The sequence below is a fragment of the Manis javanica genome, chromosome 4 (assembly GCF_040802235.1).
Source record: "Manis javanica isolate MJ-LG chromosome 4, MJ_LKY, whole genome shotgun sequence".
Classification (NCBI taxonomy): domain Eukaryota; kingdom Metazoa; phylum Chordata; class Mammalia; order Pholidota; family Manidae; genus Manis; species Manis javanica.
The window spans coordinates 86528003-86547874 of record NC_133159.1 but is presented as its reverse complement, the minus strand read 5'-3'; the positions used below and the strand labels follow the sequence as shown (position 1 = coordinate 86547874).

Sequence of the window (19872 nt, the reverse complement as noted above, 5' to 3'; positions counted from 1 at the left end):
ATGTTATGGAAAATACTGGAAAGCCGGGACTGGATCACTGGTGGAAGAACCATGCAGCACTCGGAGGTCTTGGAGTGTTGAGGGTTTTCACACCCATGGGCTCAGAGGGGAGTAATCTCCCCAAAGTCTGAGCCCTGAGCACAAGCACAGGGAGCAATTTACATTATTTTGATATGTGGCATTTCGGCTTGCACAGGGCAAAAGAGGAGCCTGGAGGAGGGGAGGAGGGAGCTGGGAGTGCTTTGTCAACTGGAGGAAAAAAAGCGGTTTGCTGACCTTGATGGCTGTGTTGAATATTTTCCTTATCAGTGGTATTTTGTCTTTGCTGTCTTGGCATACATTTCATTATTTTAACTTCAACATAGACGTATTTTCAATTAGTAGTATTTACTTATATTTTTTAGGAAACTTTTACATTAGCCATAGACTGAATTTTACTGCACTGCTGAGGAAACATTAAGTGGGTGCAAACTAGGTTTAAGACAAATATTTCCATGGCAATTGGACTCTTCTCCAAAACTGCTTTATTTCAATATGATGTAACTTTGGGGGGGAGGGGTGCAGTTATATAGAAATAAGCAAATTTCAGCAACTGATTTCCAGCGTTTTCTTAACTCATCAAGGTCATCTGCAGCTTGAGTCTGTATTTTTGTATTGTGCCTTTGAAAATAAATTCTGCATTTTATCCTGTATTGCTGTACATGAGAAGTTGCTCAGCTGGTTTATGGAGAAATCTTCATTTCATTACCCTTTTCAAATAATTTTGAAATAAATTGGAGAAATTTAAGTTCAATTTCAGTTATATTGGTTTCCTGGGATTCCCAAATTCCCCAGCTCCCTACCCGCAGAGATACAGTGTGTGATCACAAGTCCGAATGCATGCCCAAGTGAGTGAGTTGTGATGGGAAATGTCATGAAAGACCCAAGAAAAGACCCGGAGATGCCATATGAGACATGAGGGTTTATTGGGACTTATTACAGGGAGTCCAGGAGCAGCTGGCTGGAGGAGGTTGCACCGCTGTATGGAGAAGTAAACAAACACTATGTGTGTGCCGGGGTGAGGGGAAAAAGACTATGTGCTTTGCAAGAAGGGATCATTCTTGTGTCATCAGTACTCCAAGGAACAAAGCCTTCGCCAGAGTTGTTCACTTCTCAGTAAGATATTTCCATAGATAAGGCAGGCCTGCATTTGGCCTGGGTGGTCAACATACTGTCCAATGAGTGGCCTGTCTGGACACATGATTATTCTGGGACAAAAGATTACAAGCAAATAGTGCCTGTTCCCACATGCAGATACTACCAAGAAGGCCCTCTCCTTTCAAAAGGTGGCAGTGTCACTCTGCATCTTTCAGTCTTGGGCAGCATAATTACCAACTTCAATACCAAAGACATTTTTACTGAAAACATGAATTGGACATCAGGAAAAGTTCTATGAGTGGAAATACTTGACTATGTCTCATAGTCATCTTCTGTCATCTTCAAATAATATCTGTCCCATATATGTTAACCAATATATATTGTCATATTAAAGTTTGAAATTATTTTCATTTATTCAACAATCATGTAGTGATTATCTAGGATGTGCCAGGCTCTGTTTTGGGCACCAGGTTAGTGAGAATGGGTTGCAAAACCTGATAAGTCAAAGTTCTTTCCCTGGAGGAGTTTTATGAGAAGCAGCAGCTGATGCGAGGAGAGGTTAGTGACAGGCAAATTAGTCCAGGATTTTAGAGCTATGTGATGTTTAAAATGTGCAGAAGGGGGGGGCCATCAGGTGAGAAATTGGGGATCAACAGAAGTGAGGCTTAGAACCTCACCCCCTCTGTTCTGAGAGAAATCTTCTGCATCCGTGGATGTTTTATTGCCCTTGTCTAGCTTGGATTAACACATAGTCTACAGGCACACACCTGATCATCTACATTTGCTCTCTTACAACACTAAACTATGTTTTCTACCTTTATCTTGCATCTACCTACCACTTCAGCATTTTATTAAAAATAATTATAATAAAGAGAGAAATGTGGTATCCACATATAAATCAAGTATAAAAATCGAACAAATATTCATATTTGAACTGACTGTTTATAGTTCATAATGCATGATCAAAACCGAAAGTTTCTGTGATGACTGCCCTTTTACTATTCACCATGTAACTTATTCACTATGTAAGAATTTGTTCTCCATGTAAGAACTTGTTCGTTATGCTTCAGAAGATTAGAGACTGACGAAAATTAGGCTTGGGGTGGATTAATGATTATACATTGAGCATTGAGTCCCCTATACAGAATTTTATTGTTGTTAACAACCATTTGATCAATAAATATGAGAGATGCCCTCTCAAAAAAAAAAAAAAGTACAGACTTCCAATTGTAAAATAAATAAGTAACCGGGATGTAATGTATAGCATAAGGAATATAGTCAAAATATTGTAACAACTTTGTATGGTGATAGCTGGTAGCTAGAATTATCATGTATATAAATGTTGAATCACTGTGTTGTAACACCTCACCTGAAACTAATGTAATACTGTGTGTCAACTACCCTTCAATAAGAAATAATTATCTACAAAAAAAAAAATGTGCAGAAGGATTCTATAGCTGTCACTCAGTGAGTCCTTTGATATATATACTAAGCCATCCTTCTGCTCCAGCCATCCTGTTGCTCCTTTAACAATTTACATCATGAAAGAATATTATTTTGGAAAATCAAAAATAATTCTTCAACTCTATTCAGATAACCATTACAGATGTAGTATTATTAAAAGACTTCAATCAGAATTCTTAATCCCTTCATATGGTATAAGATTAAATGAGTTTTTTTTTTTTTTTTTTTTTGAGAGGGCATCTCTCATATTTATTGATCAAATGGTTGTTAACAACAGTAAAATTCAGTATAGGGGGGTCAACGCTCAATGTACAATCATTAATCCATCTCAAGCCTAATTCTCGTCAGTCTCCAATCTTCTGAAGCATAACGAACAAGTTCTTACATGGTGAACGAATTCTTACATAGTGAATAAATTCTTACATGGTGAACAGTACAAGGACAGTCATCACAGAAACTTTCGGTTTTGATCATGCAATATGACCTATAAACAATCAGGTCAAATATGAATATTCGTTTGATTTTTGTACTTGATCTATATGTTGATCCCCCATTTCTCCTACTATTATTATTATTTTTATTTTTAATAAAATGCTGAAGTGGTAGGTAGATGCAAGATAAAGGTAGAAAACATAGTTTAGTGCTGTAAGAAGGCAAATGTAGATGATCAGATGATCAGGTGTGTGCCTATGGACTAAGTATTAATCCAGGCTAGACAAGGGCATCAAGACATCCACGGATGCAGAAGATTTCTCTCAAAGCAGGGGGGGTGAGGTTCTGAGCCTCACCTCTGTTGATCCCCAAATTCTCACCTGATGGCCCCCCTGCGACTGTGCCTGTCTTAGGTTGTTCCTCCCTTGAGGAATCTTACCCGTCTCTGGCTAACCAGTCATCTTCCGGGGCCATACAGGGAAATGTAAAGTTGGTAAGTGAGAGAGAAGCCATATTGTTTGCAAAGGTTAGCTTTTTACTTCTTTGCAGATTTATGCCCTGTGGCTTCTATGCCCAGCACTTGTCTCAAGGTATCTTTACCACCTGGAGGAATTATGATACTCGGTAAATTCGATATGAGGCACGAATTCTATTTAAGGGTTGTAATTAGGAAGGAAGAAGAAAAGCTATAGATGTAGCATACGAAGGAAACTTGGGAGGATTGATTATTTCTTTGACATATCTTCTTGTATAGTACCTTAAGTATGTATAGGTTTTAAACTACTAACTAATTTGCACACATATATTAACATAATAGGAATACGGTGACATAAACAAAGCAAATCTATAATTACCATCCATCTCCAGTGAAGCCAAGAAAACCATTTAGGCACCCTAGGCATTTGTGAAAATTTATCTATGATATGATGGATATTGTCCAACTGTACTTGAACCATCAGACAAATTAAAGCAGCCCATTTCTGGGATCTGTTCACATCCCATATGTTCTTTTAACCATAGATAGTCTATAGTAATGAGATTTTGGAGTGCTACAACTTGCACCCCTCCCAACTCCTGGTTGAGTTCCAACAGTACAGATCCGGTCAAATTCGTTGTCTCACTGTATGCACATGCCAGCCTAGACATCTCCCTCCTCATTCTTATGGCAAGTCCAGGAGACGGTGGGCTGGATGCAGCCACAACCGCAGCATCGTCCAGATCCCTGTGGAGGCTTTTTGATGATCATCCCCCGGCACAAGTCCTCCAGAGAGTGCTGATGCCGGAAGCTCCTCCTCATATCGTATCTTAGTTCATTTTCTGGGTATCCAAGCTAGGCCTTGATCTCCTGCATAGAAACAAACAGACCCTTTGCCCACACTTTGACATGCCCTCTATACCACTGTGCAGAACTCATTGGAGGTCAGCACACAGTAACTGCTTTTTTTTTTTTTTTAAATTAAGAGAAAGGAATATTATCAGAAAAGAGTACCTCCATAGCTGATCATCTGACACCCTTTAAGTGATCAACATTAAGGATATTTAAAGCATGCGTTGATCTTTGATTTACCAATAGTTTTATCCTGTTAAGGAGTAATCCCCCTTTTCCTTCTTTCTTTTTTTTTTTTTTTTTTTTTTTTTAAATTTTTAATCTACACTTACATGAAGAATACTATGTTTACTATGCTCTCCCCTGTATCAGGTCCCCCCTAACAACCACATTACGGTTACTGTCCATCAGCTTAGCAAAATGTTGTAGAGTCACTACTTGTCCTCTCTGTGTTGTGCAGCCCACCCTCCCCTTACTCCCTCCCCCCCATGCATGCTAATCTTAATACCCCCCTTTTTCTTCCCCCCCCTTATCCCTCCCTGCCCACCCATCCTCCCCAGTTCCTTTCCCTTTGGTACTGTAAGTCCATTTTTGGGTTCTGTAACTTCACTGCTGTTTTGTTCCTTCAGTTTTTCCTTTGTTCCTATACTCCTCAGATGAGTGACATCATTTGGTATTTCTCTTTCTCCGCTTGGCTTATTTCACTGAGCATAATACTCTCCAGCTCCATCCATGTTGCTGCAAATGGTTGGATTTTTCCACTTCTTATGGCTGAGTAGTATTCCATTGTGTATATGTACCACATCTTCTTTATCCATTCATCTACCGATGGACATTTAGGTTGCTTCCAATTCTTGGCTATTGTAAATAGTGCTGCGATAAACATAGGGGTGCATCTGTCTTTCTCAAACTTGATTGCTGCGTTCTTAGGGTAAATTCCTAGGAGTGGGATTCCTGGGTCAAAAGGTAGGTCTGTTTTGAGCATTTTGATGAACCTCCAAACTGCTTTCCACAATGGTTGAACTAATTTACATTCCCACCAGCAGTGTAGGAGGGTTCCCCTTTCTCCACAGCCTCGCCAACATTTGTTGTTGTTTGTCTTTTGGATGGCAGCTATCCTTACTGGTGTGAGGTGATACCTCATTGTAGTTTTAATTTGCATTTCTCTGATAATTAGCGATGTGGAGCATCTTTTCATGTGTCTCTTGGCCATCTGTATTTCTTTTTTGGAGAACTGTCTGTTCAGTTCCTCTGCCCATTTTTTAATTGGGTTATTTGTTTTTTGTTTGTTGAGGCGTGTGAGCTCTTTATATATTCTGGACGTCAAGCCTTTATCGGATCTGTCATTTTCAAATATATTCTCCCATACTGTAGGGTTCCTTTTTGTTCTATTGATGGTGTCTTTCGCTGTACAGAAGCTTTTCAGCTTAATGTAGTCCCACTTGCTCATTTTTGCTGTTGTTTTCCTTGCCCGGGGAGATATGTTCAAGAAGAGATCACTCATGTTTATGTCTAAGAGGTTTTTGCCTATGTTTTTTTCCAAGAGTTTAATGGTTTCATGCCTTACATTCAGGTCTTTGATCCATTTTGAGTTTACCTTTGTATATGGGGTTAGACAATGGTCCAGTTTCATTCTCCTACATGTAGCTGTCCAGTTTTGCCAGCACCATCTGTTGAAGAGACTGTCATTTTGCCATTGTATGTCCATGGCTCCTTTATCAAATATTAATTGACCATATATATTTGGGTTAATTTCTGGGGTCTCTAATCTGTTCCACTGGTCTGTGGCTCTGTTCTTGTGCCAGTACCAAATTGTCTTGATTACTATGGCTTTGTAGTAGAGCTTGAAGTTGGGGAGTGAGATCCCCCCTACTTTATTCTTCTTTTTCAGGATTGCTTTGGCTATTCGGGGTCTTTGGTGTTTCCATATGAATTTTTGAATTATTTGTTCCAATTCATTGAAGAATGTTGCTGGTAATTTGAGAGGGATTGCATCAAATCTGTATATTGCTTTGGGCAGGATGGCCATTTTGACGATATTAATTCTTCCTAGCCATGAGCATGGGATGAGTTTCCATTTATTAGTGTCCCCTTTAATTTCTCTTAAGAGTGACTTGTAGTTTTCAGAGTATAAGTCTTTCACTTCCTTGGTTAGGTTTATTCCTAGGTATTTTATTCTTTTTGATGCAATGGTGAATGGAATTGTTTTCCTGATTTCTCTTTCTATTGATTCGTTGTTAGTGTATAGGAAAGCTACAGATTTCTGTGTGTTGATTTTGTATCCTGCAACTTTGCTGTATTCCGATATCAGTTCTAGTAGTTTTGGAGTGGAGTCTTTAGGGTTTTTTATGTACAGTATCATATCATCTGCAAATAGTGACAGTTTAACTTCTTCTTTACCAATCTGGATTCCTTGTATTTCTTTGTTTTGTCTGATTGCCGTGGCTAGGACCTCCAGTACTATGTTAAATAACAGTGGGGAGAGTGGGCATCCCTGTCTGGTTCCCGATCTCAGTGGAAATGCTTTCAGCTTCTCGCTGTTCAGTATAATGCTGGCTGTGGGCTTATCATATATGGCCTTTATTATGTTGAGGTACTTGCCCTCTATTCCCATTTTGCTGAGAGTTTTTATCATGAATGGATGTTGAATTTTGTCAAATGCTTTTTCAGCATCTATGGAGATGATCATGTGGTTTTTGTCTTTCTTTTTGTTGATGTGGTGGATGATGTTGATGGATTTTCGAATGTTGTACCATCCTTGCATCCCTGGGATGAACCCCACTTGGTCATGGTGTATGATGCTTTTGATATACTGTTGAATTCTGTTTGCTAATATTTTATTGAGTATTTTTGCATCTACATTCATCAGGGATATTGGTCTGTAATTTTCTTTTTTGGTGGGGTCTTTTCCTGGTTTTGGTATTAGGGTGATGTTGGCTTCATAGAATGAGTTTGGGAGTATTCCCTCTTCTTCTATTTTGTGGAACACTTTAAGGAGAATGGGTATTATGTCTTCTCTGTGTGTCTGATAAAATTCCGAGGTAAATCCATCCGGCCCCGGGGTTTTGTTCTTGGGTAGTTTTTTGATTACTGTTTCAATTTCTTTGCTTGTAATTGGTTTGTTTAACTTTTGTGTTTCTTCCTTGGTCAGTCTTGGGAGGTTGTATTTTTCTAGGAAGTTGTCCATTTCTTCTAGGTTTTCCAGCTTGTTGGCATATAGGTTTTCATAGTAGTCTTTAATAATTCTTTGTATTTCTGTGGAGTCTGTCGTGATTTTTCCATTCTCATTTCTGATTATGTTGATTTGTGTTGACTCTCCTTTTCTCTTAATAAGTTGGGCTAGAGGCTTATCTATTTTGTTTATTTTCTCAAAGAACCAGCTCTTGGTTTCGTTGATTTTTGCTATTGTTTTATTCTTCTCAATTTTGTTTATTTCTTCTCTGATCTTTATTATGTCCCTCCTTCTGCTGACTTTAGGCCTCATTTGTTCTTCTTTTTCCAGTTTTAATAATTGTGATGTTAGACTATTCATTTGGGATTGTTCTTCCTTCTTCAAGTGTGCCTGGATTGCTATATACTTTCCTCTTAAGACTGCTTTCGCTGCATCCCACAGAAGTTGGGGCTTAGTGTTGTTGTTGTCATTTGTTTCTATATATTCCTTGATCTCTATTTTGATTTGTTCATTGATCCATTGATTATTTAATAGCATGTTGTTAAGCCTCCATGTGTTTGTGAGCCTTTTTGTTTTCTTTGTAGAATTTATTTCTACTTTCATACCTTTGTGGTCTGAAAAATTGGTTGGTAGGATTTCAATATTGTGGAATTTACTGAGGCTCTTTTTGTGAGCTAGTATGTGGTCTATTCTGGAGAATGTTCCATGTGCACTTGAGAAGAATGTATATCCTGTTGCTTTTGGATGTAAAGTTCTATAGATGTCTATTAGGTCCATCTGTTCTAGTGTGTTGTTCAGTGCCTGTGTGTCTTTACTTATTTTCTGCCCAGTGGATCTATCCTTTGGGGTGAGTGGTGTGTTGAAGTCTCCTACAATGAATGCATTGCAGTCTATTTCCCTCTTTAGTTCTGTTAGTATTTGCTTCACATATGCTGGTGCTCCTGTATTGGGTGCATATATATTTAGAATGGTTATATCCTCTTGTTGGACTGAGCCCTTTATCATTATGTAGTGGCCTTCTTTATCTCTTGTTACTTTCTTTGTTTTGAAGTCTATTTTGTCTGATATTAGTACTGCAACCCCTGCTTTCTTCTCACTGTTGTTTGCCTGAAATATGTTTTTCCATCCCTTGACTTTTAGTCTATGCTTATCTTTGGGTTTAAGGTGAGTTTCTTGTAAGCAGCATATAGATGGGTCTTGCTTTTTTATCCATTCTATTACTCTATGTCTTTTGATTGGTGCATTAAGTCCATTTACATTTAGGGTGACTATTGAAAGATATGTACTTATTGCCATTGCAGGCTTTAGATTCGTGGTTACCAAAGGTTCAAGGTTAGCTTCTTTAGTATCTTACTGCCTAACTTAGCTCGCTTATTGAGCTGTTATATACACTGTCTGGAGATTCTTTTCTTCTCTCCCTTCTTATTCCTCCTCCTCCATTCTTCATATGTTGTGTGTTTTGTTCTGTGCTCTTTTTAGGGGTGCTCCCATCTAGAGCAGTCCCTGTAGGATGCCCTGTAGAGGTGGTTTGTGGGAAGCAAATTCCCTCAGCTTTTGCTTGTCTGGGAATTGTTTGATCCCACCATCATATTTAAATGATAGTCGTGCTGGATACAGTATCCTTGGTTCAAGGCCCTTCTGTTTCATTGCATTAAGTATATCATGCCATTCTCTTCTGGCCTGTAGGGTTTCTGTTGAGAAGTCTGATGTTAGCCTGATTGGTTTTCCTTTATAGGTGACCTTTTTCTCTCTAGCTGCCTTTAAAACTCTTTCCTTGTCCTTGATCCTTGCCATTTTAATTATTATGTGTCTTGGTGTTGTCCTCCTTGGATCCTTTCTGTTGGGGGTTCTGTATAATTCCATGGTCTGTTCGATTATTTCCTCCCCCAGTTTGGGGAAGTTTTCAGCAATTATTTCTTCAAAGACACTTTCTATCCCTTTTCCTCTTTCTTCCTCTTCTGGTATCCCTATAATACGAATGTTTTTCCTTTTGTATTGGTCACATATTTCTCTTAGTGTTGTTTCATTCCTGGAGATCCTTTTATCTCTCTCTATGTCAGCTTCTATACGTTCCTGTTCTCTGGCTTCTATTCCTTCAATGGCCTCTTGCATCTTATCCATTCTGCTTATAAATCCTTCCAGGGATTGTTTCACTTCTGTGATCTCTTTCCTGACATCTGTGATCTCCTTCCGGACTTCATCCCACTGCTCTTGCATTTTTCTCTGCATCTCATCCCATTGCTCTTGCATTTTTTTCTGCATCTCTGTCAGCATGTTCATGATTTTTATTTTGAATTCTTTTTCAGGAGGACTAGTTAGGTCTGTCTCCTTCTCAGGTGTTGTCTCTGTGATCTTTGTCTGCCTGTAGTTTTGCCTTTTCATGGTGATAGAGATAGTTTGCAGAGCTGGTACAAGTGACCCCTGGAAGAGCTTCCCTTCTTGTTGGTTTGTAGCCTTTTCCTGGGAGAATAGCGACCTCTAGTGGCTTGTGCTGGGCAGCTGTGCGCAGACAGGGCTTCTGCTTCCCGCCCAGTTGCTTTGGGGTTTATCTCCGCTGTTCCTGTGGGCTTGGCCTGGCTGGGGCTGTTCCTCCAAAATGGTGGAGCCCCGTTGGAGGGGGAGCGGCCAGGAGTCTATTTATCTCCGTAAGGGGCCTCTGTGCTCCCTGCTGCCCAGGGGGTTAGAGTGCCCAGAGATCCCCAGATTCCCTGCCTCTGGTCTAAGTGACCTGTCCTGCCCCTTTAAGACTTCCAAAAAGCACTCTCCAAACCAAAACAACAACAGCAACAAAAAGGAAAAAACAAGCGATTTTTTTTTTTTTGTCCTCAGGTGCCGGTCCCAGGCACCCGCTCACTGGTCCTGCTGCCCTGTCTCCCTAGCACCAGGGTCCCTGTCCTTTCAAGGCTTCCAAAAAGCACCCACCCACCGGTCCCGCAGGGAAGGAACGCTCGATATTCTTTGTCCTCAGGCACTGGTCCCACGCACCCGCTCACCAGTCCCGCCGCCCTGCCTCCCTAGCACCGGGGTCCCTGTCCCTTCAAGGCTTCCAAAAAGCACTCGCCAAAAAGAGAGAAAAAAAAAGGGGAAAAACGCGCGATTTCTTCTGTCCTCAGGTGCCGGTCTCAGGCACCCACCCACCGGTCCCACAGGGAAAAACGCGGGATATTCTTTGTCCTCAGGTGCCGGTCCCAGGCACCCGCTCACCAGTCCCGCTGCCCTGCCTCCCTAGCACCGGGGTCTCTGTCCCTTTTAGGCTTCCAAAAAGCACTCGCAGAAAACAGAAAAAAAAAAAGGGGAAAAACGTGCGATTTCCTCTGTCCTCAAGTGCCGGTCTCAGGCACCCGCCCGCCGGTCCCGCAGGGAGAAACGCGGGGTGTTCTTTGTCCTCCAGCGCCGTTCCCAGGCACCTGCTCACCGGTCCCGCCACCCTACCTCCCCAGCAACGGGAGCCCGTCCCTCTAAGGCTTCCAAAAAGCGCTCGCCAAAAAAAAAAAAAAAAACCGCTCCGGTTTCTCTCCACCCGCCGGGAGCCGGGGGGAGGGGCGCTCGGGTCCCGCCGGGCCGGGGCTTGTATCTTACCCCCTTCGCAAGGCGCTGGTTCCTTGCAGGTGTGGATGTGGTCTGGATGTTGTCCTGTGTCCTGTGGTCTCTATTTTAGGAAGATTTTTCTTTGTTATATTTTCATAGCTCTATGTGTTTTTGGGAGGAGATTTCCACTGCTCTACTCACACCGCCATCCTCTAAATGAGTTTTTAAGATTATAAAATAGGTAATGAATATTTCTAAACTAATAAATAGATTTCTACCCTGAACCTCTTAAGATTTCTTTAGATCATCTCCTATAATTGCCTTAGGTTAACTATACAGACAATAAAAAGGAAGAAAACCCCAGGTTTTCAGACATGTGATTGAGGACTGTAAGGAATGAGGCATTTATGGGGCAGAAACTTATCTCCAGTCAAGGTTCCAGCTCTTTTTGGGCAATAGTCAGGGAGGAATAGGAGGGATGCCATCTGTCATTCCTCATAATCAACTCTGGCATTTATCTTCAACCCTATTTTAGACCCTGTGTTTTTTAAGATGCTTCAAATTGAATGTCCAGTGAACTTTTAATGTAAAAAGGAGTTGTGATGGTGGATAAAGCAAAAGAGATTTCAAAGTCTAGAAATTGAACATGTGCAAATTGCTAATGCATTCAGAGGTTTTGCTTCATGGAGTGTATGTTCTGGTTTCAAGTGTGTAAACTCATTAGATAGTTGGAATGATGTGAGCTTATTCTGCCTCTGAATACTTAAGAAAACAAAAATATAGCAGTGTTAGCTCCAGTCTCATAGGAAGACATCTACCTCTTTGTGTAAATGTAATTTTTAGAACAAGAGTAAAAATTTTTCATTTTTAAAAATAATTCAAAGCCTATGGTCAATGGCATTAAAAGCATTTTTAGAAATTTCCTACTGATTGACAAAAATATCACAGAAAATTCTTTGATTTCCCTTACTAGTGCCAAGAGACCCTGTCACTATCAGTTACAGAAGCCATAAGGAAAATATTTTTAAAAATTAAAATTTTGCCATAATGAGGTAAGTACGAGTATTTTTTTTTCGCTTTTTAAAATGTGTGGTAAAATACACATAACATAATACTTGCAGTGTTAACCATTTCTAAGTATACAGTTCACTAGTCTTAAGTATATTTACAATTGTTGAGCAACCAATCCCTAGAGCTTTTCCATCTTGCAAAACTGAAACTCGGTACCCATTGAACAACTCTTCATTTTCCCCTTTCCATAGCCCTTGGCAACCACCATGCTATTTTTTTGTCCTGTGAATTTGTACTCTAGATACCTCACATAAGTGAAATCATATAGTATTTGACTTTTTGTTAGTCACTTATTTCACTTAGCATAATATCCTCAAGCTTCATCCATGCAGTAACATGTATCAGTATTTCCTTTTAAAGGCTGAATAATATTTCATTTCATATATATATATATATATATGACATTTGGGTTGCTTTCAGCTTTTGGCTATTGTGACAAATGCTGCTGTGAATGAAGGTATAGTACCAATAATTATATCTGAGAAAAATTATTTCCTACAATGGTGTTTTGTTTCCTTGGAAATAAAGGTTCTTAACTTGAGCCAGGGTCTGTTTAAAACATGCTGTAAGGCCTCTTTTAAGTCTTATCTATTGAAATAGTAGTTCAGATTATAGAATAAAGTCAATACCCATAAAGGTGAAATATTCTTGTAGACTAGAACAAAGTTGAAAATAGAGATTGTGCAGAAGACCCTGAAAATACAAAGTGGCCCAAGTGTGCGACTCAGGAGTTTGTCATGACATTTTTTCTGTGGCACAGGAAAAATAATTAATATTCTCAATCTCCATTACACTGTCTACAAAACGGGGTGGATATATTTTAATTCCCCTCTCTCTAAAGATTAGGAAGATTGCCAGTTTTATGTGATATTATGTAACATAAAGGGGAAAGGGGTCTGACAACTGCCATTAGTATTGCTAAGCTCTGCGAAGGCAGTAAGTGTGTGGTCCTGCTCATTACCATCCCTAGTGCCTGCCAGTACAGGGCACACCACCTCTAATTATTTGTTGCTGTTCAGATATCTACCATGGTTATTTTGACCTTCTTCTAATAAAGTTAAGAAGCTCATATGAATTCGGATTGCTTCTATGTTAGGTTTAATGTCAAAACTGTAAGTCATAATTTGTATGTATGAAATCTGTTTTTTTTAGAGAAGCAATTTTGGAATGTGAGTTTATTGCTGAAAACCAGTATTATGTAGAAGAAAGATCTTTCCATAGGGTATTCCAGGCATCTGTTGGCTAACAATCTTACCTTCCCTCTAGTTTCCTGTGACTAAGGCAGAGGAATTCAAATGAAAAGCTTCAGTATCCTGGAATGGTAAAAATAATATATTTGCAAATGTACTTGATTTCTTTTTAACCCATTTTTGGAACTAATTTTGCATAGCACTGTACTGAGCTAAAAATGCCTTTCTATTTCTAGGCTTTCTCCTTAGGATGCATTGACTCCTTGGATTCTTACAAGTCATGGAATGTTCCTCTTAGGAATGAGGCCATTCCTACTCCTACCTTAATACATGTCGTGGGATGGGTCATCTGCAAACAGCATCGTCATTATCATTATAATAACAATTACTTGGCCATTCCAGGAGAAAGAGGCGAGGCAAGGCAAAAAGGAACTTATATCTAGCGTACTTGAGACCCATGCACTTGGAGGGTAGTTCCAAATGGCTAGATTGAAGGAGGCAGTGCTTTAAAAAGACTTTACACATGATATTTAGTTCTTATCTCCTCTTAAATCAATGGTAGCAAAACAAATCTAATAATTGATAATAGTAGCTGCCTGCAGAAGTATTGAGAAAGAATATAGTAACTTCACACAGGCTTAGGAGGAAACAAAATGCCAGGACTGACCAGCACCCTTTGCTTTGGATAATCGGGTGGGGTTGAGTAGGGAAATGCAGACACCGGTGCTCAGTGTCTGCTATCCCTGTTTTGTTTTGTTTTTTGGTATCATTAACCTACAATTACATGAAGAACATTAGGTTTACTAGGCTCCCCCCTTCACCAAGTCTCCACCACATACCCCTTCACAGTCACTGTCCATCTGTGTAGTAAGATGCTGTAAAATCACTCCTTCTCTTCTCTGTTTTGCACAGCCCTCCCCGTGCCCCCTGACGCACTATACATGCTAATCGTAATGCCCTCTTTCTTTTTCCCTGCCCTTATCCCTCCCTTCCCACTCATCCTCCCCAGTCCCTTTCCCTTTGGTAACTGTTAGTCCATTCTTGGGTTCTGTGATTCTGCTGCTGTTTTGTTCCTTCAGTTTTTCTTTGTTCTTATACTCCACATATGAGTGAAATCATTTGGTACTTGTCTTTCTCCACCTGGCTTATTTCACTGAGCATAATACCCTCTAGCTTCATCCATGTTGTTGAGAATGGTAGAATCTGTTTTTTTCTTATGGCTGAGTGATATTCCATTGTGTATATGTACCACGTCTTCTTTATCCATTCATCTACTGATGGAAATTTAGGTTGCTTCCATATCTTGGCTATTGTAAATAGTGCAGCGATAAACATAGGGGTGCATCTGTCTTTTTCAAACTGGAGTGCTGCATTCTTAGGGTAAATTCCTAGAAGTGGAATTCCTGGGTCAAATGGTATTTCTATTTTGAGCATTCTGAGGAACCTCCATACTGCTTTCCACAATGGTTGAACTAATTTACATTCCCACCAGCAGTGTAGGAGAGTTCCTCTTTCTCCACAACCTCGCCAACATTTGTTTTTGTTTGTCTTTTCGATGATGGCGATCCTTACTGGTATGAGGTGATATCTCATTGTGGTTTTAATTTGCATTTCTCTGATGATTAGTGATGTGGAGCATCTTTTCATGTGCTTGTTGGCCATCTGGATTTCTTCTTTAGAGAACTGTCTGTTCAGCTCCTCTACCCATTTTTTAATTGGATTATTTGCTTTTAGTTTGTTGAGGTGTATGAGCTCTTTATGTATTTTGGATGTCAATCCTTTATCGGATCTGTCATTTATGAATATATTCTCCCATACTGTAGGATACCTTTTTGTTCTATTGATGGTGTCCTTTGCTGTGCAGAAGCTTTTTAGCTTAATATAGTCCCACTTGTTCATTTTCGCCTATGTTTCCCTTGCCCAGGGAGATATGTTCATGAAGAAGTCACTCATGTTTATGCCCATGAGATTTTTGCCTATGTTTTTTTCTAAGAGTTTTATGGTTTCATGACTTACATTCAGGTCTTTGATCCATTTCGAATTTACTTTTGTGTATAGGGTTATACAGTGATCGAGTTTCATTCTCTTACATGTAGCTGTCCAGTTTTGCCAGCACCATCTGTTGAAGAGACTGTCATTTCCCCATTGTATGTCCACGGCTCCTTTATCGTATATTAATTGGCCATATATGTTTGGGTTAATGTCTGGAGTCTCTATTCTGTTCCATTGGTCTGTGGCTCTGTTCTTGTGCCAGTACCAAATTGTCTTGATTACTGTGGCTTTGTAGTAGAGTTTGAAGTTGCGAAGCGAGATCCACTTTATTCTTCCTTCTCAGGATTGCTTTGGCTATTCGGGGTCTTTGGCGGTTCCATATGAATTTTTGAGCTATTTTTTCCAGTTCATTGAAGAATGCTATTGGTAATTTGATAGGGATTGCACTGAATCTGTATATTGCTTTGGACAGAATGGCCATTTTGACGGCATTAATTCTTCCTAGCCAGGAGCATGGGATGAGTTTCCATTTGTTAGTGACCTCTTTAATTTCTCTTAAGAGTGTCTTGTAGTTTTCAGGGTATAGGTCTTTCACTTCCTTGGTTAGGTTTATTCCTCGGTATTTTATTCTTTTTAATGCTATTGTGAATGGAATTGTTTTCCTGATTTCTCTTTCTATTAGTTCATTCTTAGTATATAGGAAAGCTACAGATTTCTGTGTGTTAATTTTGTATCCTGCAACTTTGCTGAATTCCGATATTAGTTCTAGTAGTTTTGCAGTGGAGTCTTTAGGGTTTTTTAAGTATAATATCATGTCATCTGCAAATAGTGACAGTTTGACTTCTTCTTTACCAATCTGGATTCCTTGTATTTCTTTGTTTTGTCTGATTGCCGTGGCTAGGACCTCCAGTACTATGTTGAATAATAGTGGGGAGAGTGGGCATCCCTGTCTAATTCCCAATCTCAGAGGAAAAGCTTTCAGCCTCTCACTGTTCAGTATGATGTTGGCTGTGGGTTTATCATATATGGCCTTTATTATGTTGAGGTACTTGCCCTCTATGCCCATTTTGTTGAGAGTTTTTATCATGAATGGATGTTGAATTTTGTCGAATGCTTTTTCAGCATCTATGGAGATGATCATGTGGTTTTTGTCCTTCTTTTTGTTGATGTGGTGGATGATGTTGATGAATTTTGTCAGGGGAAGAGAGGGAAGGGCTTTGTAGGTGCAGAAAATAGCACATACCAGCCGATGGAGACATGGATCGGCATCTTGGCTACAGGTACCAGAAAAGGAAAGTCCTTTTGGAATTTGGCACCAAATGGCCATTTGCAGATTGAGCAGTGTGTGTCATCTGCCTGCCATGAACCTGGCCGGAAACAGCCCCTCAGTTATAAAGCTGTCTCTTCCCACTCTTCTTGCTTGTTCATGGAAGGAAAGCCCAGGTTCTGAATTAGCTTCTCTGTTCCACCTTGGAAATGATTTTATGTCTTGGCAGCTAAGAGCCCTTTTCTGAGTATCTAAAGTCTATAATAATCAGTTTTGAGACAAGTACATATTTTGGAGGATGTACAGAGGAGAAAACAGTCTGTATAATATGAGGCAAATCTAGTAGTGAAGTGGCAGAGTTATTGTTTTTCCACCATCTGTGGCATCAAAAAGAAAATGACAGCTTCTCAGTGTATGCCGTCAAGCTGCTCATTGCTTTTCTGCCTGATGAGTCAGAGGACAGAGCTAATCTTTGTTCATACTATGCTCTGGCATATTTGTTTTCACCTTCTGGCTCAATAATTATTGCTTTTTCAGTCAGAAGAAACTAGCTCAGAGAAAAGAATTCTTCATTCAACACTGTTGCTTTGAGGGAACTTTGATAGATGATGTAGTGAATTACTGAATAACAGGTGTCTGAAAATTCAAATTGCCTGATCCATGTAAAAACATGCATTAGACTATGTATTACTTGTTTTCTTACTTTGTGTCCACATTCAAGAAAATGTCTTAAAATTTCAAATAATAATCTTCTAAAAGCTACTTTAATTCTCAGATATTTAAAAATTCCAGCTATTCCACTCCTAGGTATATACCCAAGAGGAATGAAAACATATGTTCACACAAACACTGGTCATGAATGTTCATGGCAGCATTATTCATAGCAGCAAAATATGGAGACAACCCAAATGTCCTGCAACTGGTGAGCAGATAAACAAAATGCAGTACATCTGTAAAATGGAAATTTATTTGGCAATTAAAAAGAAGAATGAGGTAGTGGTAAACACTATGACATGGATGAACCTCAAAGACATTTGCTAAGTGATAAAAGCCAGACACAAAGGCCACGTATTTTGTGATTCCATTTGCATGAAATGTCCAGAATAAGCAAAATAATGGAGACAGTAAGTTGATTAGTGGTTGTCTGGTGCTGGGATAGAGGGTCGGGGAAACGGGAATGGAGCGTGACTGCTAAGGAATGGGCCTGAGGTTTCTCCTTGAGGTGTTGAAATGTTTTAAAATTACTTATGGTGGTGGTTGCCTAATTCTGTGAATATAGTAAAAGCTACCTAACGTATACTTTGGGTGAAATTTGTGGTATATGAAATAAATCTCAATGAAGTTGTAAAACAAACAAACAAAAAAAAAACAACCAGCAAACCCAAGTATGAATCTTTACAGTCTCTTAGAGATACCTTAGTGCCTGTTCATGTACTAATTTTTTTGACACTTTCTTGCAGAAGTTACCATAACAGTAGCGAGAGTCATAGGCTGTGCACTTAGGAGGTTGGTGTGCCAGCTCTGCTGCTGGCTGGCTGCATGAGCTTGTCCAGGTTCCTTATGCCTAGATCTGGAGTTCAGGGGCCACCTGGCTGGCAGTCCATCCCCGGTCATGTCCAAGTATGTCTTGTTAAGTAAAGTGTCTGCAGAGCAGGGTTTCTGAACCTTGGCATTACTGCGTGTTAGGCTGGACAATTCTTCACTGTGGTGGCTGCCCTGTCTGTGGTGTGAAGCAGCATTCTTACATCTACCCATTAGCCAGCAGTAGCCGACAGTCAAAAATGTCTCCAGGTTTTGCCAAATGTTTCCTGCAGAACAGAATTGTCCACGGTTTAAAACCCATGAGTGTAGAAGATGCTAGAATAACAGTTTGGAAATAACTAAAACTATGTGCTCTCTACCTATGAAGAACTAATAAGTTAACATGTGCAAAAAATATCATTTGGGGTATCTTTGATTTTGCAGATGATTAGAAGAATTGTTTTGCTAACATTTACTATATTAATCAGATCCCTATTTTATCTGTAGTCATGAATAGAAGATGAGCAGAAAAGGGGATACACTAAGAGCTGTTGGGTTCTCTTTGGAGTGAGACAGGGTGTCATTAAATATATACAAGCATAATTTTAAAAAAGAAATAAGGAAAAAAACAAAACCTAAGAGGAAGGTTCAGTAATTGAGGGCAAGATAACTGGGAGGTGCCTACGTTTACCTTTTAGTTCTTTCCAAGGTAGACATAGGTTATCCAGATTTGTTCTTTCTCATATCTCCTGTTCAAAGCTCAGAACTGTGAATGATATGATAAATTTTTCTCTAGAGAAAGAACCAAAGAAAGCTATAAACTGAAATCCAGATAGCCAGGCAGTCATCCTTATCCTCCAAAGTGCTCCGAAACTGTTTCTAATGGGCCTGCAGTGGAGTCCCAGGCTTCCCCTGTTCTCAGAGTATAATGCACCGCTTGCATTGCAGTCTGTAAACTTCTTGCTCTTCATACTTTTCTATACAGATTAAAAATCTTACATAGTTTGTTGGGCTGCATTATTTAATAAATAACACGTGAAATATTTATACTGTTTCTAAAGACATGAATTATTCATATCTCCTGAAATGTACTTGATATGGGTGAAATAAAGGATTAGAAGCTATCTCTGAAAGAAATTTCAATGATGAATATGGGGATAAACTCCTACTTAAAGTACAGCTAAAACAAACCATCACTCATGAGTGTCTTTGATAATGTATATTTATGGTTGTCTGTAGTAATTACTCTTCATTACTTTTTCTAGACTAAAAATACTAGATAGTTATCTGCTTTAGAACTAGAAAGATTTCTGTTTTACAATACACTCTTTCTCTCAGCTGTAGAAAATGAACATAAAGGTTTTAATCAGAGTATACTTTAATGTAATTGTCAGTTGATTCTTTACTCTGAGTACTTACAACTAGCCATTTTTATACAGAACTGAAAAATATGTTTTATAGGGCCTGCTTTGGATTCAGTATTAGCAAGATATTCAAAGCTACTGAACCAAGATTATTAATTCATAATGGTTTGTCTTTGGTTAACTACATTAACAGTACGTGTTGTTTTAGGAAAAGGGTGCATACAAGGAAAACATTGTACTCCAAAACCTAAAGTTACTGTTCTTGAAAAATAAGCATGGTAAAGCTGAGGTTACTTCAAAAATAATTCATTTTATTCATCTTGGAGTGAGGCCGTGATGAAAAGGGAAACACAAAATTGCCCTTCTTAACACAGCAAACTGCAGAGAAAGTCAGGAGAGAATATCCT

The 19872-nt window shown here is 39.3% G+C and overlaps 1 protein-coding gene across 9 annotated transcripts in view; it reads left to right on the top strand.

The window, feature by feature from the left end:
- EXTL2 (exostosin like glycosyltransferase 2) overlaps window positions 1–19872 on the top strand; it is a 37928-nt gene that overhangs the window by 9522 nt on the left and 8534 nt on the right. The window contains exons 2-3 of one of the 9 annotated variants that reach the window (XM_037018753.2): window positions 12034–12112; window positions 13398–13452. The exons of 7 other annotated variants lie outside the window; for them this stretch is intronic. In XM_037018753.2, coding sequence (XP_036874648.2) covers window positions 13427–13452 — 26 coding nt within the window. In that variant the 5' untranslated portion in view covers window positions 12034–12112; window positions 13398–13426. The remainder of the gene's footprint in view (window positions 1–12033; window positions 12113–13397; window positions 13453–19872) is intronic. One more of the 9 variants, XM_037018754.2, reaches the window with a different exon arrangement.